Source organism: Coregonus clupeaformis, chromosome 35 (assembly GCF_020615455.1).
Source record: "Coregonus clupeaformis isolate EN_2021a chromosome 35, ASM2061545v1, whole genome shotgun sequence".
NCBI lineage: Eukaryota > Metazoa > Chordata > Actinopteri > Salmoniformes > Salmonidae > Coregonus > Coregonus clupeaformis.
Genome location: NC_059226.1, coordinates 1,640,327 through 1,667,399, shown reverse-complemented (window position 1 = coordinate 1,667,399; position 27,073 = coordinate 1,640,327). Strand labels below are relative to the sequence as shown.

Below are 27,073 nucleotides of genomic sequence, written 5' to 3'. Positions count from 1 at the left end.
ATCGCCTCCAACTTAAAGGTTCATACACTGCCCCCTACTGTACTAAAGTGTGTGGCCAGTCACGGCCTACCTACATTAAATTGTCTTCATTATTCCTGTTCCAAAATGTTTGCACCACCAACTAACCCTACACCTATATACCACTATTTCTTAAAAATATAAATCACCACACCATTAACTCTTCTGCATTAAAATCTCATACAACCAGGTAGGGCTGTTATGGTGACCGTATTACCGCCACACCGGCGGTCACGAGTCTTAAAGGCAGTCAAATTCCACGTGACCATTAAGTCACGGTAATTAGTCTTCTCAAAGCTCTGATGCTGCTGATGTTCATTAGTAGCCTACCAAACTTGCTAACTGCCTGGTACTCAGCACTCTATTGTCCCTTTAATCACTCTGAAGTCAATGCAAATCTAATCGAAAATCTAATCAATACACTTAATGAGAGCCCATGAGCTCATGTTGTGCAACATTTCTGTAGGCTATGCAATTGCGTGAGAAAACAGAGTGATGGCCTCTACTAAAAAGAGGAGGAACCCATCAGCTATCTATAGGCTAGGCCTACTATATTTATTTCTCAACTTTCCTAATATTAAGCACATTTATTCTCTTTACAACAGGAGTATAGCCTACCTGTCTGGCATGAAAATGAACCACGGGAAAAGCGTCCTCCATTCGCTATTTAATTGCATAGATGACGTATTTTTCCCCCTGCCCCTGGTTTTTCAACAGGTACATGATAAAGGTCCATTGTAAATCCAAACAAATTTCACACAAATATGATTTAGTATATGTAAAGACACGATTAAATCAAGAATAGTCTGATGGTTGACAATATAAGCCTATCACTTTTGAATTATATATTATCACTTGTGAATGATACCCAGCATAAGGCAAGAAACAATGCATGTGTCACGCCCTGGCTCTGGGGACACTGTTATGTTGAGCCAGGGTGTGTAATTCTATGTTTGTGTTTCTATGTTGGCCGGAGTGACTCCCAATCAGAGGCAACGAGTGTCAGCTGGTTGTCTCTAATTGGGAGCCATATTTAACTGTCTGTCTTTCACTTTGTGTTTGTGGTTTCTTGTTCGTATTTGGTTTGTTTATGTAACCAGAGACATCACGTTTTCGTCTGTTATTTTGATCGTGTGATCATACCCTAATAAATATAAATATGTTCACCTTCAACGCTGCGCATTGGTCCTCCTCCTTAGACGAGCGTGACAGAAGAAACCACCAGAACTGGACCAAGCAGCCTAGTGAGGAGCAGAGTGGGTGGACTTGGCAACAGTGGAGGAAGAGCTTCGACTGGGTCAAGCCGAATGAGGAGCTGAATGGCGGAGATTGGAAGCAGAAGAGCGAGAGTTGGGCGAGAATTATCGAGGCCTGGCCCACGGGGAAGAGAGACTCCCAGAATTTTTTTAGGGGGGGGCTCATGACGTCGGACAAGCAGGAGGCCGCGATAGAGCGGCCCAGCGGGTTGCCAGAGGAGGCCGCCAGGTTACGGGGGCCACTGGTCGAAGAGGGGATGGAGGATGTAGAGGCACGGCGAGAGGTACTGGCGTGTGTTGCCAGTCCGGTCCGGCCTGTTCCAGATCCCGGTGTAGGGCCAGTGGTGTGTGTCCCCAGTACGGTCCGGTCTGTTCCTGCTCCCCGCACCAAGTCAGTGGTGCGCGTCGTCAGCCCGGCTCGGCCCATTCCTGCTCCCCGCACCAAGTCTGTGGTGCGTTTCGTCAGCCCTGTCCGGCCCGTTCCTGCTCTCCGCACCAAGTCGGTGGTGCGCGTCGCCAGCCCAGTCCGGCCCATTCCTGCTCCCCGCACCAAGTCTGTGGTGCGTTTCGTCAGCCCGGCTCGGCCCGTTCCTGCTCCCCGCACCAAGTCTACGGTGCGTGTCGCCAGCTCGGCCCGGCCTGCTCCCCGCACCAAGTCAGTGGTGCGTTTCGTCAGCCCTGTCCGGCCCGCTCCTGCTCCCCACACCAAGCCAGTGGTGTGCGTCGTCAGTCCAGCACGGCCCGTGCCTGTTCCACTGGTGCCTGGTCCGGCACCGGTCAGATGCGTTACGCCGGAGCTAGAGCAATCCGCTCCATCAGTGTGCAGTCCAGCTCCGGCCAGCGGGGCCAGACCGGACCAGGGGTACTTTGGGGGGTTGGAGAGGGAGTGGGGATCAGGCCCGGAGCCGGATCCGCCGCCAAGGCGGAGTGCCCACCCGGTCCCTCCCCTGTGGTATTTAGTTGGCGCGGTCGGAGTCCGCGCCTTTAGGGGGGGGTACTGTCACGCCCTGGCTCTGGGGACACTGTTATGTTGAGCCAGGGTGTGTAATTCTATGTTTGTATTTCTATGTTGGCCGGAGTGACTCCCAATCAGAGGCAACGAATGTCAGCTGGTTGTCTCTGATTGGGAGCCATATTTAACTGTCTGTCTTTCACTTTGTGTTTGTGGTTTCTTGTTCGTATTTGGTTTGTGTGAAACCGTTAGACATCACGTTATCGTCTGTTATTTTGATCGTGTGATCATTCGTTTAATAAATATGTTCACCCTCAACCAGGGGCGGTGTGTTCAATAGGGCGATATGGGCGACGCACTGCCAAACGGGAAAAGGAAGGGATTTTTTTTCTAATCAATTATATCACAGCAACAGTAGTTATCAGTGTTGTAATGTCCAATCAGGCTAAAGTCGTGCTTCAAATGGCTCCCCCTTTTGGGGCGATTTCAGTCAGGTTGAAAATCGCCCAGAAGTCTGTCATAGACTCCCATGTAAAATCTATTTTTTCAAATTTCAGAGCTTTCAATACAATCTCTATGGGTGTCTGAGGGCTTGCACTTACGGCTTTCGTCATACGTAACGTAACCATGAACGTAACTAAGAAAAGAGCGGATTGTGTCTTTGAAAGAAGTTCCTTTTTTTCTTCTAACAAATTAAGATAAATTGGCAACGAAACAATTAGGACCTCCCAGACCAAATTTAATAATTCAACAGGTTTCTACTAAAGGCGGAAAGTCCTACACCCGAGGATTTTCCAAAAATTGGTACGAACGAAAAAATAACATTGCCACTCAACTGGATGAGGGATACAGGCTAGCTGTCCGCCGCCACAACGATGAGGTTAGTGTTGATAATCACAAGTTTACTGGAGAACTGAGACCAAGTAGAGACTTTGGACAGGGTGGATATGGTATAATAAAGGCAGTTTATTCAGAGGTAAAGATATCTGGAATCGCGTGCACGGACCCGTTCGTCAAACTCTTAGGGAGCTATACATTAAGCCCCATTACTTACCATATCAGATAAGAGAAATTGCTGCAGCTACATATATTTTACATCCTGGCCCTACATAGTTCACTATTTGCATCACTTACCAAAATATTACATGTGGTCATATATGCTTGGAAAGTGGAGATGCCATAGAACGTCAAAAAAGTAAACATTGCTGGAGACACATTGCCGTTTTGGAGAAGACATCGCGTTTGCTAGCGAAGAGATTTGTTGTGGCAAATGAACTTGGGCTGGGAATTGCCAGGAACCTCACGATAAGATATATGCATTGCGAGTCTCATGATTCTATACGTATTGCGATTCGATACTGTGATTTTATTGCGCACCATATGTCTGTTGCAGAGGGATCAGAAAGCCATGAGAACGAGTTTTGATCAGTCATGGAAATAAAAGTGCTGAAAACAAATTGGCTCCCAATGTGAAAAGATTGAGAACAAGCTATGAAGGAACAATAATGGTGTTTTGGTGCAGGTACAGCCAACTAGCGCTAAAATATTGCGATATTGTCAATACAGTATATCGTAAAGTATCACTATGTAACTCGATTTCTTTCACCCCAATCCCTCAAATTAACGGTAAATAACTGAATTGTTTGCCCCACATTTAGCTACAGTGGGGAAAAAAAGTATTTAGTCAGCCACCAATTGTGCAAGTTTTCCCACTTAAAAAGATGAGAGAGGCCTGTAATTTCCATCATAGGTACACGTCAACTATGACAGACAAATTGAGATTTTTTTTCTCCAGAAAATCACATTGTAGGATTTTAATGAATTTATTTGCAAATTATGGTGGAAAATAAGTATTTGGTCACCTACAAACAAGCAAGTTTTCTGGCTCTCACAGACCTGTAACTTCTTCTTTAAGAGGCTCCTCTGTCCTCCACTCGTTACCTGTATTAATGGCACCTGTTTGAACTTGTTATCAGTATAAAAGACACCTGTCCACAACCTCAAACAGTCACACTCCAAACTCCACTATGGCCAAGACCAAAGAGCTGTCAAAGGACACCAGAAACAAAATTGTAGACCTGCACCAGGCTGGGAAGACTGAATCTGCAATAGGTAAGCAGCTTGGTTTGAAGAAATCAACTGTGGGAGCAATTATTAGGAAATAGAAGACATACAAGACCACTGATAATCTCCCTCGATCTGGGGCTCCACGCAAGATCTCACCCCGTGGGGTCAAAATGATTACAAGAACGGTGAGCAAAAATCCCAGAACCACACAGGGGGACCTAGTGAATGACCTGCAGAGAGCTGGGACCAAAGTAACAAAGCCTACCATCAGTAACACACTACGCCGCCAGGGACTCAAATCCTACAGTGCCAGACGTGTCCCCCTGCTTAAGCCAGTACATGTCCAGGCCCGTCTGAAGTTTGCTAGAGTGCATTTGGATGATCCAGAAGAGGATTGGGAGAATGTCATATGGTCAGATGAAACCAAAATAGAACTTTTTGGTAAAAACTCAACTCGTCGTGTTTGGAGGACAAAGAATGCTGAGTTGCATCCAAAGAACACCATACCTACTGTGAAGCATGGGGGTGGAAACATCATGCTTTGGGGCTGTTTTTTCTACAAAGGGACCAGGACGACTGATCCGTGTAAAGGAAAGAATGAATGGGGCCATGTATCGTGAGATTTTGAGTGAAAACCTCCTTCCATCAGCAAGGGCATTGAAGATGAAACGTGGCTGGGTCTTTCAGCATGACAATGATCCCAAACACACCGCCCGGGCAACAAAGGAGTGGCTTCGTAAGAAGCATTTCAAGGTCCTGGAGTGGCCTAGCCAGTCTCCTGATCTCAACCCCATTGAAAATCTTTGGAGGGAGTTGAAAGTCTGTGTTGCCCAGCGACAGCCCCAAAACATCACTGCTCTAGAGGAGATCTGCATGGAGGAATGGGCCAAAATAGCAGCAACAGTGTGTGAAAACCTTGTGAAGACTTACAGAAAACGTTTGACCTGTGTCATTGCCAACAAAGGGTATATAACAAAGTATTGAGAAACGTTTGTTATTGACCAAATACTTATTTTCCACCATAATTTGCAAATAAATTCATAAAAAATCCTACAATGTGATTTTCTGGATTTTTTTTCTCATTTTGTCTGTCATAGTTGACGTGTACCTATGATGAAAATTACAGGCCTCTCTCATCTTTTTAAGTGGGAGAACTTGCACAATTGGTGGCTGACTAAATACTTTTTTTTCCCACTGTAAGATGATTAGCTAGCCAGCTAAAATGTTTTATTTAGTTAGCAGTCGCATCTACAATAGTTTACTGTCAATAACATGTCTCCAAAAATGACGTGGTGTCTCCAATTGTGTTGACATTTTACAATTGCGATGCGCATCCATGAGTATCCACTTTCTGTAGCTCAGCTGGTAGAGCACGGCGCTTGTAACGCCAAGGTAGTGGGTTCGATCCCCGGGACCACCCATACACAAAAATGTATGCACGCATGACTGTAAGTCGCTTTGGATAAAAGCGTCTGCTAAATGGCATATTATTATTATTATTATCTGAAGAGAGCCCCGAAACATTGTGTGCAGACATTTTATGCAATAAATGAAGTAGGTTGAATCTAGTAGTTCTGATCTTCTGATTGGTCCTGATGAGTTGGGCGAGGTCCCCTCCAGGCTACTGTCACTGTTGCATTGGCTCTGAGTCGGGTTCTCTGTCTTCAAATGTTCAGCCTAAGAGAGGGGATTTTTGTGTGTGTGTGTGTGTGTGTGTTTAACAGTGATGATGTGTGTGTGTGTGTGTGTGTGTGTGTGTGTTTAACAGTGATGATGTGTGTGTGTGTGTGTGTTTGTGTGTGTGTGTGTGTGTGTCCTCAGAGCAAGAACTCGTGAGTTGGAAGAACTGAGAGGCCTATGGCGTGGGTGTTGTCCTTGGCCACCTGCTGACAAGGCTGACAAGATAGGACCCTTTTGTCCATTGTTATTGGATAGGAACAGAACTTATAACCAGCTCCTGACCTAAATAGATCTTAGCACAACATTTTACTCAACATATCATATTCCATATTCACTATAACAAATATATTTACTACGACATTAGCAAGAACCGCCACATCCTCAGCCGGCTAATCCAGTGTGTGAAGTTTTGCGGAGTGTTTGAGTTAGCTTTGCGAGGCAAAGATGAAACTGAGGGCTCCACCAACCCTGGTAAGCCAACACTTTTGAGATCAGTCAATAAATGCTTCTGGTATTGACTTATATGCTGCCCCTGTCTTCATGTTGTTGCTGGACATATCTTTTTTAAAATGTGTGTAGGTCACCTAAATCATCAGAAAAATTGCCCCCCCTGAGAATTTTTTCAGGAGCCGCCACTGCCCTCAACGCTGCGCTTTGGTCTCTCCCTGACGATCGTGACAGCATGCCTTTTTTGCTGACTTTTTCCAAATCATAGTCACACACCTCATGTAGCCTAGCCCATAGGCCTATATGTTTTGATAAGATTTGTAGAGCCCCACCTGTTTAGCAAAAATTAATTAATACAAATTAATACAAAATATGTTTTTTTGCCTGTTTTACATGTTATTTTGCCGTTAATATGTGTCACAAATCAGTTTGCAAACAACAACATTTTTTAATAATTGAGTTAATAAAGCTGCATACAAACATGGTCTCTTTTTTGCTTTCTTGAGTAAGGCAGCTCCATAATGCAGGTGTTTCAGCCTAGCTCAGTGCCTTCTGTGGTGGGGCAGCCTGCGGAAAATACAGAGCATACTGTAAGGGTTGGTAATGTTCTCTAGTTGCGCCGTGATTGGCTCAGTGTTCTGTCACTCATGGGGACACTACGTCACCGCAAAATTTACAGGTAGAGCTAAAAAATTCAAGCCCTTTGGGTGCTGCCATAGTGTTACATTAGAGGTGCCCATTCAAGAAGGCTCAAGGTCATTGACTACAGATAAAATGACTTCAAATCAAGTTATATATACAGTAGCTTTGATTGGACTGATCATGTCAAAATCATACTTTCAAAATCTTAGCTAGCAAGCTAGCAGTCATCATCATGAATCAAGTCGACAATCTACTGGCAAATCCTTTTCAATCCTTGTCAATCCCCCCATGGGGGCCAGTATGAAAAAAAATTAAAAAAATAATGTATGCACTTACTAACTGTAAGTCGCTCTGGATAAGCGCGTCTGCTAAATGACTAAAATGTAAATGTAAATATGAAGAGAAATTATGAAGAGAAATGATAGATAAAACATATCGGTGCTCATCGGCCATTGGATATAAACATTACACAACAAGTTGGAAATCGCAAATTCAACAAATTAGTGGTTTGGAAGGAATCAGTGGCTAACTGCAAACGTTGCAAAGCAATCACTAGCCTGCTATTCAGTGGAGTTGGTGTGTGGTCCAAGTCTGGGTTAAAGGGTCTCTTTACCAAGCTTAAAAGGAAAAACATTCAACATGATGGGCCAGAAAAGGTTGAATACCTTCGCCATGCTGTCAATCCAGCGTGACTTCTTCTGTGTTCAAAACCACAGGAAACTCGGAACTGGGAAATCTCAGACTTCAGTGAGTTGAAGACAACTGGGACCTCTGAAAAAAATTATAGTTATGATATTCAGCCCAAAGGCATGGATTTTTTTAGTGGGCATTACGGCCACACAAAGGGATGCCGCCGGGAAATTCAAGGCATTATCAAGTGCTTGTCAAATTGTGAATGAGAGACTGATGAAGTGTGTACAGCCTGTGCAAAAAACTAAGCAGAGCTCATACCTTTCAGGCAACTTTTTTCAAATCATCATTAGAGTCGCATCATGCAGCCTTCGAATGTATTAAAAATCTAAACATATAGCCCAACGTTTGTATCACAACTAAAGTTACATAAATAACTCTAAATTAAGCACATAGGAGTACCTGTTTCTTTGTTAAATGCTCAACACAGAATAGCCACGTGTGCACTCCCACAAATCGTTTGAAGAAAATATCCTTTCTATTTTAATCAGCTTTGTGCAATGATATTCTTCATAGTATAAAATTATATAAAATAATGTCACGGAATTCTAAGAAAATCTTGTCTGCTAAATGAAGTAGTGTAGCCCACAGCTATATGGCTTAGCCACATCAGGACCTAACATAAGGACAACTCAGAGTATGCTATTCTGTTCTTCTGAAATAGACTACATTTTCTTCATATCATGTTTCTTTAGACCTGTCTAAAATAAATAATGTCTTTGTTGTGATGGTGTAGGCTGTATTACATGGAATTATTATACTTTTTTAAATGTAGATGTTCCAAAGCTCTGCATCAGTGACTTGTAGGCTGTGTGTGGAAGCCAGGAGATGCTAAATGTGTTTATGTTAATTAATGGTAAATTGTCGTGAGACCTGCAGTTATTTGCTTGACAATCACCGGCTGACAACATTTCGTGACCACCACAGCCTTACACCCAGGTACTTCTCTGCAATGGCCACCTACACTCATTAAAAACCCACTACCCCATTCCACTAATTTGACCCTATCTGCTCCTGCCCATGCCAACGACCTGGGAGGACGGGACACCACCACTCAACACACCCTGTAACTCTTCTGAAGTCAAATCTCATATACCCAAATACTTCTCTGCAGCTGCCACCACAACATCTATTCTCTGTGATTTACGTTCCATTTCTGCGGTACAGTTGATAACCATTGCTATCAACGCTAACAAGCCAACCTTACTGAAGCATAATTCACTCGTTAGCCTATCCCTTTGTACTGGCACAAATCTAGTACTCACTGGGATCCTCTCAAGATCCCTCACCCTTGACACATCCTCCTCCACTTTCTTCACTGCCTCAGCATACGACACTACTCTAACTCTGGCCACTTCAACCTGCCCCTCTCGCACCGGAAACTCCCGATCCCCAATAACATGAGCACCCCTACAATTGACACACACAACTTTATCCACCGAAACTACACAATCCTCTGTCCCATGCCCTCCAGTACACTTCACACATCTTGGAATCTCCCTCTTACACACTGCTGCAACATGACCATAAATGTTGCACCTGAAACAGCGCAGTGGATTCTGCACAAGAACTCTAACAAGATAACTAATATATCTTAACATGACTTTGTCTGGTACACTGACTCAAAACTCAAAAGGACTGACAATGACTGCTCTTTTTCACCACGCTCCCAACCTGGTTTGCGTCGCACCAAATGGGAGGCATCACAAACACCAGGATTTTTTAACTTCAATTGCTCCACCTCCACACAACGCTACCCCAGTAAAACGTTCCCAAAAGCTGTTCTTTGGGATGCTTTGCTGCCTCAGGACCTGGACGACTTGCCTTAATAGAAGGAACCATGAATTCTGCTGTATCAGGCTCCAGGCTCTGTCGTAGCCGGCCGCGACCGGGAGACCCATGGGGTGGCGCACAATTGGCCCAGCGTTGTCCAGGGTAGGGGAGGGAATGGCCGGCAGGGATGTAGCTCAGTTGGTAGAGCATGGCGTTTGCAACGCCAGGGTTGTGGGTTCGATTCCCACGGGGGGTATAAAAAATAATGTATGCACTAACTGTAAGTCGCTCTGGATAAGAGCGTCTGCTAAATGACTAAAATGTAAATGTAAATGTATCAGATAATTCTACAGGAGAATGTCAGGCCATCCGTCTGTGAGCTGAAGCTGATGCGCAGCTGGGTCATGCAGTAAGACAATGATCCAAAACACACAATCAAGTCTACATGAAAATGGTTAAAAAGCAGTTCATGCTTGAAAACCCACAAATGTTGCTGAGTTAAAGCAGTTCTGCATGCAAGAGTGGGCCAAAATTCCTCCACAGTGATTTGAGAGACTGATCAACAACTACAGCAAGCATTTTATTGCAGTCATTGCAGCTAAAGGTGGCACAACCAGTTATTGAGTGTAAGGGGGCAATTACATTTTCACACAGGGGAATTGGGTGTTGCATAACTATGTTAATAAAATTATTGAAATAAGTATCTCAGGTTCCCTTGATCTAATAGTAGGTTTTGGTTGAAGATCTGATAACATTCGGTATAAAATACGCGAAAATAGAGAAAATCTGAAAGGGGGCAAATACTTTTTCATGGCACTGTAGAAGCAACAGTCATTTTTCATACTTTGATCTGGTTTCTTTAAAAAAGCATAACATTTCATGAAACACATGATTGTGACTGTTCATGACCTTTAATGTTGCCCAAACTCAAGATAGAAAGGATATAGGCTAATGCCCAATGTAAACATCCACACACCACTCCCTCCTTATCAGGATTTTTTCAGACCCTTCAACCACTCCTCCCAAAAATATACATTTATTTAGGTCTAGCCCTACTTTAAAGATCAATATTTACCCCAAATATGAATGTCATTAATTACATTGTATAGAAGATAAAAGTGACTCCAAATCATGACTTGTTTCAAGACATTAAGTTAAATATGTATTTTATTGTATGTTTTATTTAAAAAGTGATGCCTCATCATCATATTTTGTCATATAGCAGTGGTTGATTTTAGTTGATAAATAAATGTACTATACATGACTTTTACATTATTATCAATTAAAAAAATAGAGAAATTACAAAAATGTGAAGTTATAAAATCAACAATATAGTAACCTAAACATTATACTGAAACATTGCATTACAATACACTATCAATATTTAACTGTCAAATTATTCAGATCAGTGATGTGGTGCTAACCATTGCCTGGCTTGGATCCGAAAAATAGGCAGAGAGAACACAATTTCAACAAGAAAATGTGCAATGTATTCACGGAGGCCCAATTCTCAAGGGATGGCAGCAGTGTATAGTGGGGGCAGGGGGTTCTGTTGAAACCCTGTACCCATACCGTCTCCCTCAGTACCCTTTGGGTAGATCACAGTCTGTAGAAACAACACAGTACATCATTGGACATATATGACCTTACCTATGGTTATGTCCCAAATGGAACCCTATTCTCTACATTTGACCAAAGTCCACACCCTATACCCTATATAGTGTACTGGGCCAAAGTAGTGCACTATATAGGGATTAGGATGCCATTTGGGTTGCATCCTATGATAGACATTCTACAATAAAGAGAACAAAAACATTACAGTACACATTCTCAGTATCTACAATTTAAACTGATTACTTCCTGGGTTGAGACTGTAGAGTGCAAATATTGTATGATCATCACATCCTTGCAAGGTTATTATATTGTTTTTAAGGTTTTAAGTTATATATATATTCGCTTTTGTCACGCCCTGGCTCTGGGACTCTGTTATGTTGAGCCAGGGTGTGTTGTTTCTATGTGTTTTGTGTGCTAGGGTGATTATCTAGTTTATTTGTTTCTATGTTGGCCGGTGTGGTTCTCAATCAGAGGCAACGTGTATCAGCTGTTGCTTGTTGTCTCTGATTGGGAACCATACTTAGGCAGCCTGTTTTCCACAGTGTGTTGTGGGATCTTGTTCCGTGTTGGTTTGGTGTTGTAGACCAAGGACTTCACGTATCGTTTGTTGTTTTGTTCGTGTGGTGAATCTAATAAAAGAAATATGTTCACTTATCACGCTGCACATTGGTTCACTTCTATCGACGATCGTGAACGTTTTTCAATGTTGATTTTGAATTCAGTTTAGTTTCAGTTAGTTGTCAGACCTTTATTGTTAGTTTTTATTTAGTTTAACTTGTATACAAATATTTATGTTTCGTTTTTATATTATTTCATTTTAGTTTTAGTGTTAGGGACAGAATCAAATCAAATTTGATTTGTTACATGCTTCGTAAACAACAGGTGTAGACTAACAGTGAAATGCTTATTTACCGGTCCTTCCCAACAATGCAGAGAGAAAAATAGAAAAATTATAAAACAAGGAATCCACAATGAGTAACGATAACATGGCTATATAAACGGGGTAACAGTACCGAGTCGATGTGCAGGGGTACGAGGTAATTGAGGTAGATATGTGCATATAGGTAGGGGTAAAGTGACTAGGCAACAGGATAGATAATAAGCAGTAGCAGTAGCAGCAGCGCATGTGATGAGTCAAAAGAGTTCATGAAAAAATGGGTCAATGGAGATAGTACAGGTAGCTATTTGGTTAACTATTTACAAGTCTTATGGCTTGGTGGTTGAAGCTGTTCAGGGTCGTGTTGGTTCCAGACTTGGTGCATCGGTACCGCTTGCTGTGCGGTAACAGAGAGAACAGTTTATGACTTGGGTGGCTGCAGTCTGAATATGTTTAGGGCCTTCTTCTACCACCGCCTGGTATAGAGGTCCTGGATGGCAGGGAGCTTGGCCCCAGTGATGTACTGGGCCGAACGCACTACCCTCTGTAGCGCCTTGCGGTTGGATGCCAAGCAGTTGCCATACCAAACGGTGATGCAACCAGTCAAGATGCTCTCAATGATGCAGCTGTATAACTTTTTGAGGATCTGAGGGGCCATGCCGAATCTTTTCAGCCTCCTGAGGAGGAAGAGGCATTGTCGTGCCCTGTAGGGGGTCCAGATTTGAGTTGTATCAGCTTGAAAATTCTGAGTAACACCCCCACTAAGCCTTCCCAGTGTGCCTTGCCTTTTTGAGTGAATTGTAGAGTTACCACCTATGACTGTATTTGTTAGTGACAGAGACATGGTTGTTGAATTCATTCATTTTCACTCCTGTGGTCTTCACCAAGTGAGTTCCTAGGCAAATGTTATCATTATAAATAACTTCATCAAAACACAAGTCTTATAAGGCCTTATTTTGAGGACTAGCTTTACCCTATTTCAGTGGCCTGAAACACATGGTTTACAGGCCACATCAGGCCTGCAAGTAAGGTTGCAAAATTCCAGTAACTTTCCCAAAATTCCCAGATCCTGGTTGAAGGATTTCCAGGAATCTTACAACCGAGATTTCTGGAAAACCTGGGAAATGTACCAGAATTTTGCAACCCTACCTGCTAGTCACATTATGCTGGCTTGCAATGTGTTGTGTAATTCTTAGTGGAATCCAGCCAGAGTTACGAATTCCACCAGTTTAATGTTTTAATCACCCACAACCTGAAGTCATAACGACTACCAGGGTTAGGAACAGTGTAAGGTGGTAACCTAAGCCATTTAATAAACTGGAACAACCATTTCAGTAACTGGAGAAAAAAATCTAACTAAATGAGTTTAGAAACATTTATGTTATTTATCTTTGAGTAGCATAAGATTAATCAATCAATCACTCAATGTACATGTAAATACACAGATATGAAAAACAATTTAAAAAAAATCTACCTGCAGTACAGCATGCTGGGAAAAAAAGTTCATAACTTAAAAAAATAGAGTTGATGTGACTGCTCATTTAGTTTTGAGTCAGTACCACATCAATATTTTAATAATAATTACTTTTCATTGACTTTAAGTTCAACTTACTAGAAGTATTTTAGTTGAAAATGCCTTGGAGTTTACAGTGAAGCTTTGAACCAAGGGTTTTCTTTGTTTCCTTCCGAGTTTCTATTAGCTCAGGAAGTGCAATGCAAAACATCTCAGTGGGAATCTGTGTTAAAGCGGCGCAGAGTCTATCTTCTATCTTTTGTATTTGTAAAATCATTTTGGGGTGATATGAAAGTAGAATTCGAGGTTTCCAAAACCGTATTGCACGCAGTGATTATTAACGATTAGACAGAGTATCTGGAGAGTTTAACACGTTGGCCCTGCTGTGTGGTCAATTGTTCAAATGAGAACCCTATGGCTGTATGGGCTTGGATTCTCAAGAGCTAAGGTTAGGTTAGGTTAACATTATAAAGTTAGGTTAACATACTTCATCAGTCTCTCATTCACAATTTGACAAGCGGCATCCCCTTTGTGTGGCCGTAATGCCCACTAAAAAAATCCATGCCTTTTGCGGCCAGTGGCTGTTGTGCCCTTGGGCTGAATATCATAACTATAAGTAACTTTGATTAGCAGATGGTGCAGTTTGACTGTTGTTAAGGTGATGGGAAAGTGTTCTATCCAATGATGTATATAAACCCTGGATTTCTGGTGCTATGTATTGGCCATTGAGAGCTTTGACGCCACCGGTCAGCCATATTGGCACTCTTCAGTAGGAGCAGTCCTCCATAGGAATGAATGGAATTCTACAGTATTTCAAATAAATGTTTCAAGGACAAAATTACATGTATTTTTGTTGTTGTAGTGGGGACAGTAACATTAGTACTCTCTAAAAAAAATAGTTTAAGGAAAATGTTTTGATATATTTTCAAATGTTTATGTTTAGCTCACATAATATAATTTGAAAGTATGCATTACGGTATTTGTAATAGAATAAACGTGTCAAAAACGAATGTAGACATTAATAAATGCATTTCTATAGCTTCCAAAATATGTTATACGTTGGAGCAGGAGTGCCAAGATGGCTGTCCAGTGGCTTCAATACAGTGTCCCCTGTCAGTCATCTAGGGTTTATACACATCATTGGTTCTTTTGGGTCCAACTACGTAAACGATTTTAATTGGCTGATACGGAATATCAACCAAATATAATCATGGCCACCTGGTGAGTTTAGCATAGGACTAAATGTACCAAGTTATGTGATGGGAACAGCTAACATGTAGCCTTTGATCACGTGCAACTACGTCAACAATTTTAATTGGCCGATACTTAAACTTAAACTTTTTATAATGTTCGCAAGTACGGTCACACAGTAACCAATGTTTTGTTGATTGCACAATTTTTTAATTAAAGTTTTTGCAGTGGAATTTAAAAAAAATTACTCCAGAAACTCAGTTGCTAGGACACTGGTGAGATATTTCTTATTTGAATTGTAGATAATGAGCAGCCTATTTTATATGGCAATCCTGCAATTCAACCTCCAAAGATGTCATACCTCGTAGTTGTTCTGAGGAGGGAAAGGTGCGTTGCTTGGAGTCATGCTGCCATGAGGTACCGGTATTTGATTCCCAATGATGAACACTTGCTAAAAGACAGACATGTCAATTTTAAGTCAATTTATAGAAATTGCTTATCAAATATACAGGTGACATGACTGCTCAGTTCTCTTACAGTTGCCAGAACATACTCTATATATACAAAAGTATGTGGACACCCCTTCAAATGAGTGGATTCAGCTATTTCAGCCACACCCATTGCTGACAGGTGTATACAATCTAGCACACAGCCATGCAATCTCCATAGACACACATTGGCAGTAGAATGGCCTTACTGAAGAGCTCAGTGACTTTCAATGTGGCACCGTCATAGGATGCCACCTTTCCAACAAGTCAGTTAGTCAAATTTCTGCCCTGCAAGAGCTGCCCCGGTCAACTGTAAGTGCTGCTATTGTGAATTACACAACGGGTGGGTCTAAACTTGAATGCTGATTGGTTAAAACCACATTCCAGCCGGTGTCTATTCCACAAGTTACCACCAGCTAAATCTATGACGTTAAAATGCCTATTTACTCTGTTCCATCTGACTATGCAATCCACTGTCTCATCAGCCCAGCCAGGCTATTTATAAACTTCCTCTCCACTATAAAAAGCATCTAGACATGATCTCACATTTCTTTTAGACTAACATTTAGTTTTCAACAGCAGAGATTTGTATAAACCTTGCTGTCTGTCTCATTGTTTCAACATTCAAATTCGATCTCCAGCTGTCACATAGTAATGAATGTGTCGGGATGAAACAGACAGGCAGGAAGCTTTTCTCAGCCAGTCGAAATCATGAATCAGCATACATTTTATGGATCTATACAAAGAAATATCAATAGAAAACAGGTCAAACGAAATGAAGTGCAGCTAGTTTGCAGTCTTTCCAGCTTCAGTTTGAAGTGATTGTGTTACATGTGTTGTTGGCTAGCTCCTCTGAACAACAGTGTCCTGATGAGAGAGCACATTTTCTATGCCAGGTGAAATCGCGCATCGTTAACTAATTGTTATGGATGTATCCAAATAAATGTCACTAGAAAACAGCTTAAACAAATGCAAATGCATCTACTTTGTTATTCTGGCTGCACAGTTTGGCGTGACTGTAAGTTAGCTGTAGTTGGCTAGCTAGCAAGCATGGGATAAGAATGTTGCCAGCTGGGTCGCGTCCATAGAAACAGAACAAAAAGACTTAACGACTCGGTCGCGTCTCTGGCAACCGAACCGATAGAACGGACGACCAGCCGGCTTGTGTAGCAACCGTCGATTTGTGTCAGGACTATATCTTGTGGAAGGTTGAAATAGTATGAATAAATTAACCCCAAAACGTTTTTAATGAAAAACACCTGTGCCAATATATCCTCCAAACACAGGCTTCTCGGGCATTATCACTTAAGTGGAAACGTCTAGGAGCAACAACGGCTCAGCCACGAAGTGGTAGGCCACACAAGCTCACAGAACGGGACCACCAAGTGCAGAAGAGCATAGCGCGTAGAAATCGTCTGTCCTCGTTGGCAACATTCACCACCAAGTTCCAAACTGCCTCTGGAAGCAATGTCAGCACAAGAACTGTTCGTCGGGAGCTTCATGAAATGGGTTTCCATGGCCGAGCAGCCGCACACAACCCTAAGATCACCATGCACAATGCCAAGCGTCGGCTGGAGTGGTGTAAAGCTCTCCGCCATTGGACTCTGGAGCAGTGGAAACGCATTCTCTGGAGTGATGAATCACGCTTCCCCATCTGGCAGTACGACGGATGAATCTGGGTTTGGCGGATGCCAGGAAAACGCTACCTGCCCGAATACATAGTGCCAATTGAAAAGTTTGGTGGAGGAGGAATAATTGTCTGGGGCTGTTTTTCAAGGTTCGGGCTAGTTCCAGTGAAGAAAAATCTTAATGCTACAGCAAACAATGACATTTTACACAATTTTGTGCTTCCAACTTTTTGGCAACAGTTTGGGGAAGCATGACAAATCCCCCATGTACAAAGCGAGGTCCATACAGAAATGGTTTGTCGAGATCGGTGTGGAAGAACTTGACTGGCATGTACAGAACCCTGACCTCAACCCCATCGAACACCTTTGGGATGAACGGAATGCTCCGACTGCGAGCCAGGCCTAATTGGCCAACATCAGTGCCCGACCTCACTAATGCTCTTGTGGCTGAATGGAAGCATGTTCCCACAGCAATGTTTCAACATCTAGTGGAAAGCCTTCCCAGAAGAGTGGAGGCTGTTATAGCAGTAAAGGGGGGACCAACTCCAAATGAATGCCGATGATTTTGGAATGAGATGTTCGACGAGCAGGTGTCCACATACTTTTGGTCATGTAGTGTACTTAACGTTGCTTTATATTTATAATGTTTTCATTATAGTAAGACTTACAGTGGGTTCTGAAATTATTGACACCCTTGATAAAGATGAGTAAAAATGACTGTATAAAATAAATAATTCAAATACTGAACTATATTGTATGCTCAAAACAATATATTATTTTATACTAATACAATTGCAAAGAGAAAGAGATTTTGTTTAACAAGTAATACTTTTTTTTCTCTCAAAAAGGTAGTGGTCAAAATCATTGACACCCCTGTTTCCAATACCTTTCAATACCTCACCTTGCGAGGATAACGGCACTGAGCCTTTTAATAAATTGTTTTATGAGTTGGAGAGCACATTGGGAGGGATCTTAGACCATTCCTCCATACAGAATCTTTCCAGATCCTTGATATCCTTCGTCTGCGCTTATGGACTGCCCTCTTCAATTCAAACCACAGGTTTTCAATGTATTGTAAGTCCGGAGACTGAGATGGCCATTGCAAAATGTTGATTTTGTGGCCACTTAACCATTAAAAAATGTATACATATTTATTCTCAGTAATACCAATTACCCCACCGAAGACATTCTTTAAAAAAGTATACTCGGCCATAACAGACTTTAAATGGGCAAATAAAACTCATAGAATAAAAAGGAAAGTTTGCCATCTTCCGAAGTCTGAGGGTAGTTTTAACCTTCCAGACTTGGAAGGTAACTCTCTACCCAAGGCTTTTACTTGCAACATATTGTTAAATGCACTAAAGAGGAACAATGGGTATATATTGAAGTTGCACATGCTCATCCTCAGAATCTATTCACAAGTCTATTTTCAAAGGATAAAGCTAAGAACATTACACATTTTATAGTTAAAAACACTATAACAATATTGAAGAAAATGAAATGCATACTAAAAGAACCAATATCACTCCCTAAAAACACAACCCTGTGGAACAATCCTTGGATAGCTTTTCAGAATTCACCGATTAATTGGCCCCATGAAAAACAGAAGGCACAGAAACCGTAAATGACTTGGTAATAGGAAATACAATTATTTCCATTACAGAATTTAAAAGCAATTTTGGACTGACTAATGTAGACATTTTCAAATACATGCAACTTAAAAGTTCTACAGTGGGAGAACAAGTATTTGATACACTGCCGATTTTGCTGGTTTTCCTACTTACAAAGCGTGTAGAGGTCAACTGTGAGAGACGGAATCTAAAACAAAAATCCAGAAAATCACATTTTATGATTTTTAAGTTATTAATTTGCATTTTATTGCATGACATACAGTGGGGAAAAAAAGTATTTAGTCAGCCACCAATTGTGCAAGTTCTCCCACTTAAAAAGATGACAGAGGCCTGTAATTTTCATCATAGGTACACGTCAACTATGACAGACAAAATGAGATTTTTTTTTCTTGAAAATCACATTGTAGGATTTTTTATGAATTTATTTGCAAATTATGGTGGAAAATAAGTATTTGGTCAATAACAAAAGTTTCTCAATACTTTGTTATATACCCTTTGTTGGCAATGACACAGGTCAAACGTTTTCTGTAAGTCTTCACAAGGTTTTCACACACTGTTGCTGGTATTTTGGCCCATTCCTCCATGCAGATCTCCTCTAGAGCAGTGATGTTTTGGGGCTGTCGCTGGGCAACACGGACTTTCAACTCCCTCCAAAGATTTTCTATGGGGTTGAGATCTGGAGACTGGCTATGCCACTCCAGGACCTTGAAATGCTTCTTACAAAGCCACTCCTTCGTTGCCCGGCGGTGTGTTTGGGATCATTGTCATGCTGAAAGACCCAGCCACGTTTCATCTTCAATGCCCTTGCTGATGGAAGGAGGTTTTCACTCAAAAATCTCACGATACATGGCCCCATTCATTCTTTCCTTTACACGGATCAGTCGTCCCTGGTCCCTTTGCAGAAAAACAGCCCCAAAGCATGATGTTTCCACCCCCATGCTTCACAGTAGGTATGGTGTTCTTTGGATGCAACTCAGCATTCTTTGTCCTCCAAACACGACGAGTTGAGTTTTTACCAAAGAGTTATATTTTGGTTTCATCTGACCATATGACATTCTCCCAATCCTCTTCTGGATCATCCAAATGCACTCTAGCAAACTTCAGACGGGCCTGGACATGTACTGGCATAAGCAGGGGGACTTTGCGTGCGCTGCAGGATTTTAATCCATGACGGCGTAGTGTGTTACTAATGGTTTTCTTTGAGACTGTGGTCCCAGCTCTCTTCAGGTCATTGACCAGGTCCTGCCGTGTAGTTCTGGGCTGATCCCTCACCTTCCTCATAATCATTGATGCCCCACGAGGTGAGATCTTGCATGGAGCCCCAGACCGAGGGTGATTGACCGTCATCTTGAACTTCTTCCATTTTCTAATAATTGCGCCAACAGTTGTTGCCTTCTCACCAAGCTGCTTGCCTATTGTCCTGTAGCCCATCCCAGCCTTGTGCAGGTCTACAATTTTATTTCTGATGTCCTTACACAGCTCTCTGGTCTTGGCCATTGTGGAAAGGTTGGAGTCCGTTTGATTGAGTGTGTGGACAGGTGTCTTTTATACAGGTAACGAGTTCAAACAGGTGCAGTTAATACAGGTAATGAGTGGAGAACAGGAGTGCTTATTAAAGAAAAACTAACAGGTCTGTGAGAGCCGGAATTCTTACTGGTTGGTAGGTGATCAAATACTTATGTCATGCAATATTATGCAAATTAATTACTTAAAAATCATACAATGTGATTTTCTGGATTTTTGTTTTAGATTCCGTCTCTCACAGTTGAAGTATACCTATGATAAAAATTACAGACCTCTACATGCTTTGTAAGTAGGAAAACCTGCAAAATTGGCAGTGTATCAAATACTTGTTCTCCCCACTGTATATCATGAAATTTCGATCTGAAATCTTTTGGACAGCAAATGAATGTTGAGGGAATCCTATTTGACACAGAAAATGAGAAATTATATATAAACTATATAACTGATAACTGATATTGGCACAAGATGAAGGGAGTGTTGGAACATAACTAACGAAATTACAGTTCAAGAAAATGTACACTTAATCCAGTATAAACTAATGTATAGAATGTATTATACAAAAGCAAAATTAACAAATTCTACAGCACAATGGCAGAGTCATTAACATTTACATTTACATCATTTAGCAGACGCTCTTATTCAGAGCGACTTATAAATTGGTGCATTCAACTTATGATAGCAAGTGGGACAACCACTTTTTTTCTTCTTTCTTCTTTATACTATTCCAGGTATTCCTTAAAGAGGTAGGGTTTTAAAGGTCAAAATCAGGTTTTTCATGAAATGTGATGATATTTGAAGGAAACAGATCAAAGAATGATGACCAAAGTATGAAAAATGACTGTTGTTTCTACAGTGATAAAGTTTGATCATAAAGTTACTGGTCCCCTTCCCCATGTCAAACCCTTGGATTAATTATTAAGGGGACAAGGTGACATCACCGTAAGCGATGGTAACATGATATTCTCTTACCTAATTTAAATAAATACTGCTTTGTAACCAACATCGGAGAAGGCGTGTTTGCAGAGGGGCCTGGTTAACATAGCTAGATATCTACTGGTGCCAAAATTTTGAATGTACGGTGTAAGCAAATATAATACCAAATGTATCATCTATGGCAAAGATACTACTTCTATGTGTCCCCTTTCATCTGTGTCTGGTGTTAGCTAGTTACTGGCTAGCTAGGTCTTCAGCCAGCATAGAACAAAAGGGGGTTTGTTCAAAACTCAGACACATTTGTCATTTCAACACATCCACCAGTGCTGCTGTGAACCGCATCAGAACAGACATGCTAAACGGAAGATGTATAATTTTTTTTACATCTTTGATGTAATTTCAATGTTGTTTGAGTTGCTTTGTGTATCACCAAATTTGCTTGAGTTTCAAAGAGCTGTCAGTCAAGGCGAGCTCATGAATATAAGCTCCCCGCCCACTCAGCCTGTCTTTTCAAACTTCCTGGTAGTTAACCATGAGAAAAAACTCTTCAGAATGACTGTTCAGGACCTTTAAGTGTACAACTAACAAGGACTCAATAATTCATGCCTTCTGGGAGTGCTATGAAGTCAAAAAGTTAAAAGGTGGAGTTAGAACGTTGGCAGTCAGGAGTTTTACAATGTAAGTTTACTTGGAATCCATCTATCTGCATATTTCAAGACATGGCATATGTGGGTGTAGTGAAATACTCAATGGGGTGGACCATACTTTTCTCGTCAATAATTTTTAAAAACGTCTTAAAAACTGGAAATCAAATGAGCCTGCATCAGTACGATAGTGGATGGACAAGCACTGGAATGTCCTGGGGATGAAAGATGAGGGGGAGTGTGTTTGTGAGACATACATGATGTGTATGGTTGCGGTGGGAATATGTGGGTCTGAGCAGGTGTGATGTCATTGATGTTTGTTGAAATTTGGGTGTGTCTACTCTGTTTAGTCTTTTGTTTATGTGTGGTTGTTATTGTTTAAAAAAAACAAAATTCCTTTGTCAATTTTGGTGTGTGCTTGGGGTTATTGTCTTGCTGGAAGATCAACTCGCAATCAAGTTTCAGCCTCCTGGCAGACGCAACCAGGTTTTGGGCAAAGATTTCCTGGTACTGGGTGTTATGACAATTTGCTTATGAAAATCTATGATTTCTAAGTAGCCAATGTCACCGAGTGAGTTGATGGTAGCAAATAGACTTGCTCTTTATGTGCCTCAAACTTAGCAATAGTGGTTACCTTGAATGAATGAATGTTGATTCATAGAGTTGATTGTAGCAATCCTTTGAATCTTGTTTGGCATTTCTTCCATTAGTTTGCGTTGATTTGATTGCGGTAAGAACTGTGATCTCTCCCACCATCCACACACACCATACGTTCAAACCCCTGCGTCTTTACAGACCACCTGATGTGTGTTTACAACCACCGTTTGTCTACCCCTAGTGGTCGGGAGTGTAATTGCTTGAATAATAAGATACACCCAAGTATGCTTTCTATCACTGTTTACTCTATGTCCAAAACTGTTGCTACAGGAGTTGTGAAGAATAAACATCAGCTGGGATAACGACATACCCCAATCTCTCTCACAGCAATGGCAAGGATGAATGGCGAATTTAGCGAAAGTGGCATAACTCAAGGTGAAGAGGTGCATCAAGCCCGAAGACTTTGGAAAGCCAAAGCATGTAGAATTACATTATTTTTCAGATGCCAGTGAGTTTGGTTATAGAGCTGTATCTTACTTAATGCTTTTTAACAAGAAACAAGTACATATTTCGTTCATGTTGGGAAAAGAGAGTTGCTCCCATGACTCAGAAACCATTTCTATTCTTGAGCTCACGACCGCTGTGTTGGCGGCAAATTGTCATAACAAAAGTAAGAACTGTGAGCTCTCCCACCGTCCACACACACACCATATGTTCAAACACCTGTGTCTTTATAGATCACCTGGTGTGTTTACACCACCATTTAGCTGCCCCTAGTGGTCGGGAGTGTAATTGCCCAAATAATACAATAATATAAGATACACCCAAATTGGCTCCAACACTGGGTAAAGTTCATGATGCCATTGACCTTAACAAGGGGCCCAGGACCAGTGGAAGAAAATTAGCCCCATAACATCAAAGATCCACCACCATATTTTACAGTAGGTATTTTCTGCTCTTTCGACACCAAACCCACCACTGGTGAACATAGAACTCTTTGGCTACGCACACCAGTGGTGGGTTTGGCGTTGAAATGAGAATGCATTAAGCAGAAAAGAACCCCATACCATAAGCGCAGACAAAGGATATCAATGATCTGGAAGGATTCTGTATGGAGGAATGGTCTAAGATCCCTCCCAATGTGTTCTCCAAATCAGAAAACATTTTAGAAAAAGTGCCAGTGCTGTTATCCTTGCACAGTGAGGTATTGAAAGGTATTGAAAACAGGGGTGTCATTAATTGTATTACTTGTTAAGCAAAATCTCTTTCTCTGAGCAATTCTATTAGTATTCATTTTTGGGTGCATACAATGCAGCTCAGTATTGAATTATTTATTTTATACAGTCATTTTTGCTCATTTTTATGAAGGGTGTCAATAATTTCGGACCACACTGTATATGGAGCTAGATTTCTGTCTAAATCTTGTACAACATTTAGACAGAAATCTATGTCCATATACTTACCTCAGGGGTGGAACGGCAGCACTGGCAGACAGCTCTGCAGGCGAATGATGAGACACAGATGGACACTATAAACTCCAGCACGGAGAAAACAGTCAGAACACCTGAAATTCCCTGGGACCTGACCTATAGACAGAGAGGAACAGGAAACAGCAGTTAACTAGACTACACCGCCATTTTGGAGCAATTATGTACAATTAAACATTGACTCCCATTTCAGTGTGGGCTAATAAGAAGTATAAACGAACTCAATAGCATCTAATTCACTATTGCTTGCAGGTTGGAGCTGTCACATATATGCTACAAATGGTGTATAATTTAAAATAATTAAAAAAACATTCAACAGTACGTACAATAGTCTAGTAATACGATTATAGATTATAAATACCCCTTTACCGATTTACAAATACAGTGAGGGAAAAAAGTATTTGATCCCCTGCTGATTTTGTACGTTTGCCCACTGACAAAGAAATGATCAGTCTATAATTTTAATGGTAGGTTAATTTGAACAGTCAGAGACAGAATAACAACAAAAAAATCCAGAAATACGCATGTCAAAAATGATATAAGTTGATTTGCATTTTAATGACGGAAATAAGTATTTGACCCCCTCTCAATCAGAAAGATTTCTGGCTCCCAGGTGTCTTTTATACAGGTAACGAGCTGAGATTAGGAGCACACTCTTAAAGGGAGTGCTCCTAATCTCAGCTTGTTACCTGTATAAAAGACACCTGTCCACAGAAGCAATCAATCAATCAGATTCCAAACTCTCCACCATGGCCAAGACCAAAGAGCTCTCCAAGGATATCAGGGACAAGATTGTAGAGCTACACAAGGCTGGAGCTACACAAGGCTGGAATGGGGTACAAGATTATTATTATTATTATTACAAGACCATCGCCAAGCAGCTTAGTGAGAAGGTGACAACAGTTGGTGTGATTATTCACAAATGGAAGAAACACAAAAGAAATGTCAATCTCCCTCGGCCTGGGGCTCCATGCAAGATCTCACCTTGTGGAGTTGCAATGATCATGAGAATGGTGAGGAATCAGCCCAGAACTACACGTGAGGATCTTGTCAATGATCTCAAAGCAGCTGGGACCATAGTCACCAAGAAAACAATTGGTAACACACTACGCCGTGAAAGACTGAAATCCTGCAGCGCCTGCAAGGTCCCCCTGCTCAAGAAAGCACATATACAGGCCCGTCTGAAGTTTGCCAATGAACATCTGAATGATTCAGAGGAGAACTGGGTGAAAGTGTTGTGGTCAGATGAGACCAAATTTGAGCTCTTTGCCATCAACTCAACTCGCCGTGTTTGGAGGAGGAGGAATGCTACCTATGAACCCAAGAACACCATCCCCACCGTCAAACATGGAGGTGGAAACATTATGCTTTGGGGGTGTTTTTCTGCTAAGGGAACAGGACAACTTCACAGAGTTGCCAAATGTCAGGCTCGAAACCTTAATGACTTGGAGAAGATCTGCAAAGAGGAGTGGGACAAAATCCCTCCTGAGATGTGTGCAAACCTGGTGGCCAACTACAAGAAACGTCTGACCTCTGTGATTGCCAAAAAGGGTTTTGCCACCAAGTACTAAGTCATGTTTTGCAGAGGGGTCAAATACTTATTTCCCTCATTAAAATGCAAATCAATTTATAACATTTTTGACATGCGTTTTTCTGGATTTTATTGTTGTTATTCTCTCTCACTGTTCAAATAAAAAGGAGATACAGTGAGCAAACGTACAACATCAGCAGGGGATCAAATACTTTTTTCCCTCACTGTATCTCCTGACCAAAGGAATAAGCATTTGGTATATACCCAATACTGTTGACAGACATTGTATGGAGGGTAGTATGAAGGATAGTCTGGATAGCCACAGGAGTAGTTGTATAAGAGGATCCCAGCACTGTCTAAAGAATAGAGGATGATGCCAGTAGCAGCAGTAACCGTGGCAACAACATTCATTCCCAGGGAGCCTTTCACCTAAGGTACAGAGAGCAGAAAGAGGACATGGGAATGATGATTGGTTGTGGATGAACATTTCTGAAGAATGAAATGCAATATAGAATACAGTGTGTTGACAATCATTATTACAAGTCTTTATTAAAGGGGCGATCCGCAGTTGCTGAATCGCCAGTGCGCACCCCACTGCTTGTGTTGTGGGAGGAAAACAAGCAGGTTGAATGAAAAAATTAGGGCCTATATGGAAAGTAGATTCTGTGTTTTGAAATAGAGTGGAACTTTATAAATCAAAAGCCTGAACTTTATTGAAGAAAGAATAATTGATACTGACCAGACATTTGTTCAGTTTGTTGTCAGCAGCAACAGTTAGAGAGCCTGCAATGACATACTGAGAAGGAACAAGGAAGAGATTATACAAGCCTGTGTCCCAAATGGCACCCTATTCTCTACATAGTACTCTACAAATGTAGTGCACTATCTAGGGTGTAAGGTACCATGTGGGACAAACATATTTCTACAGTATGACCAAAGTTGAAATTCAAGTTGAATTACTCCCACATAGAAGTCAATACTCATTGAAATGCATGAGTGTATAAATGGCATAGGCCTATCCAAATACATATACGTTGATAAAAGTCATTAGTTAAGTCATTCGTTATAAAGCATTACCTTAAATGAAAGATTTTATATATTTTTCATTTTTTGACATATTTGTTTTTAATGCATTTCTTTTCAAAATGTGACATGATTCAATTATTAGGATGTTTTGTTTGCATGAAGACAGGAAATTTAAGAAATGATTGTTAGACAGAGCAGCTCACTCACAATGATAGATCCCCAGACAAATATTCCACTAAATACTCCAATATTGTCTACTTGTGGTCCTGTAGCCATCACGATTCCTGTCAACAGCATCAGCAAACCAATCATGATCTGTACGGTCTGTGAGAGAAAAACAAAGTACAAAGCAGGATATTCATTTTTCTCTTCTTCCAATACGTTCAACCAAAATGGTTGTTTTTTATTTCAAAATAATTTTCTAATGATGTAAAACAGAAATTCTTACCCCCAGCGCTTTTGGATGCCCCGCCCGAAAACTTCCCAGCGCTGAGTAGACCGTCTGTCCCAAACAGTGAGGGGCAGAAGCAACCCCCGCGACCCCCATCTCGTTTCCAGTAGGGGGTACATGGGTGATGACCACCACCCCGTTAGTGGTGGTTGTTACAGAGCTGGACATCTTCACAGAGGAGGGAAGGATGTTTGTAGTACAGTAAGAGGTGATACGGCTAGTCAGTGGTGTATTGTTGAGCCTCATGCAAAGTTTATACTCTACCTGGGACTTCCGGGTAATAATTTACCTGTGACTGTCATGCATAATATGTGTGTCAGCCACTCACTAGTCTTTGAACTCTTTCCATTGGGTGGGCGGTAGGCTGTGTGTGTCTGTGGTTACTGTATCATTTGTTTACTTTAATAACTTCC

At 41.4% G+C, this 27,073-nt stretch overlaps 1 protein-coding gene across 1 annotated transcript; it reads right to left on the bottom strand.

Moving 5' to 3' along the window:
- Positions 1-10,688: 10,688 nt before the first annotated feature.
- Positions 10,689-27,034, bottom strand: LOC121550769 (membrane-spanning 4-domains subfamily A member 4A). Its single transcript, XM_045210609.1, has 7 exons — positions 26,658-27,034; positions 26,417-26,533; positions 25,923-25,979; positions 25,448-25,612; positions 23,629-23,751; positions 15,082-15,171; positions 10,689-11,131 (listed from the first exon to the last, which is right to left on the bottom strand). Exons 1-7 carry the CDS (start codon positions 26,904-26,906, stop codon positions 11,036-11,038), a joined length of 897 nt encoding a protein of 298 aa, XP_045066544.1. The 5' UTR covers positions 26,907-27,034; the 3' UTR covers positions 10,689-11,035.
- Between the last annotated feature and the right edge of the window lie 39 nt (positions 27,035-27,073).

What these genes read in the sequence shown, in the direction of transcription:
- LOC121550769 (XM_045210609.1), bottom strand. Translation starts at nt 26,906, where the DNA reads ATGAGGCTCAACAATACACCACTGACTAGCCGTATCACCTCTTACTGT. An exon ending in GGCATCCAAAAGCGCTGGGG is followed by an intron (nt 26,534 to 26,657) that starts GTAAGAATTTCT and finishes TTTCTCTCACAG; the next exon opens with ACCGTACAGATCATGATTGG. An exon ending in TTGTCTGGGGATCTATCATT is followed by an intron (nt 25,980 to 26,416) that starts GTGAGTGAGCTG and finishes GTTCCTTCTCAG; the next exon opens with TATGTCATTGCAGGCTCTCT.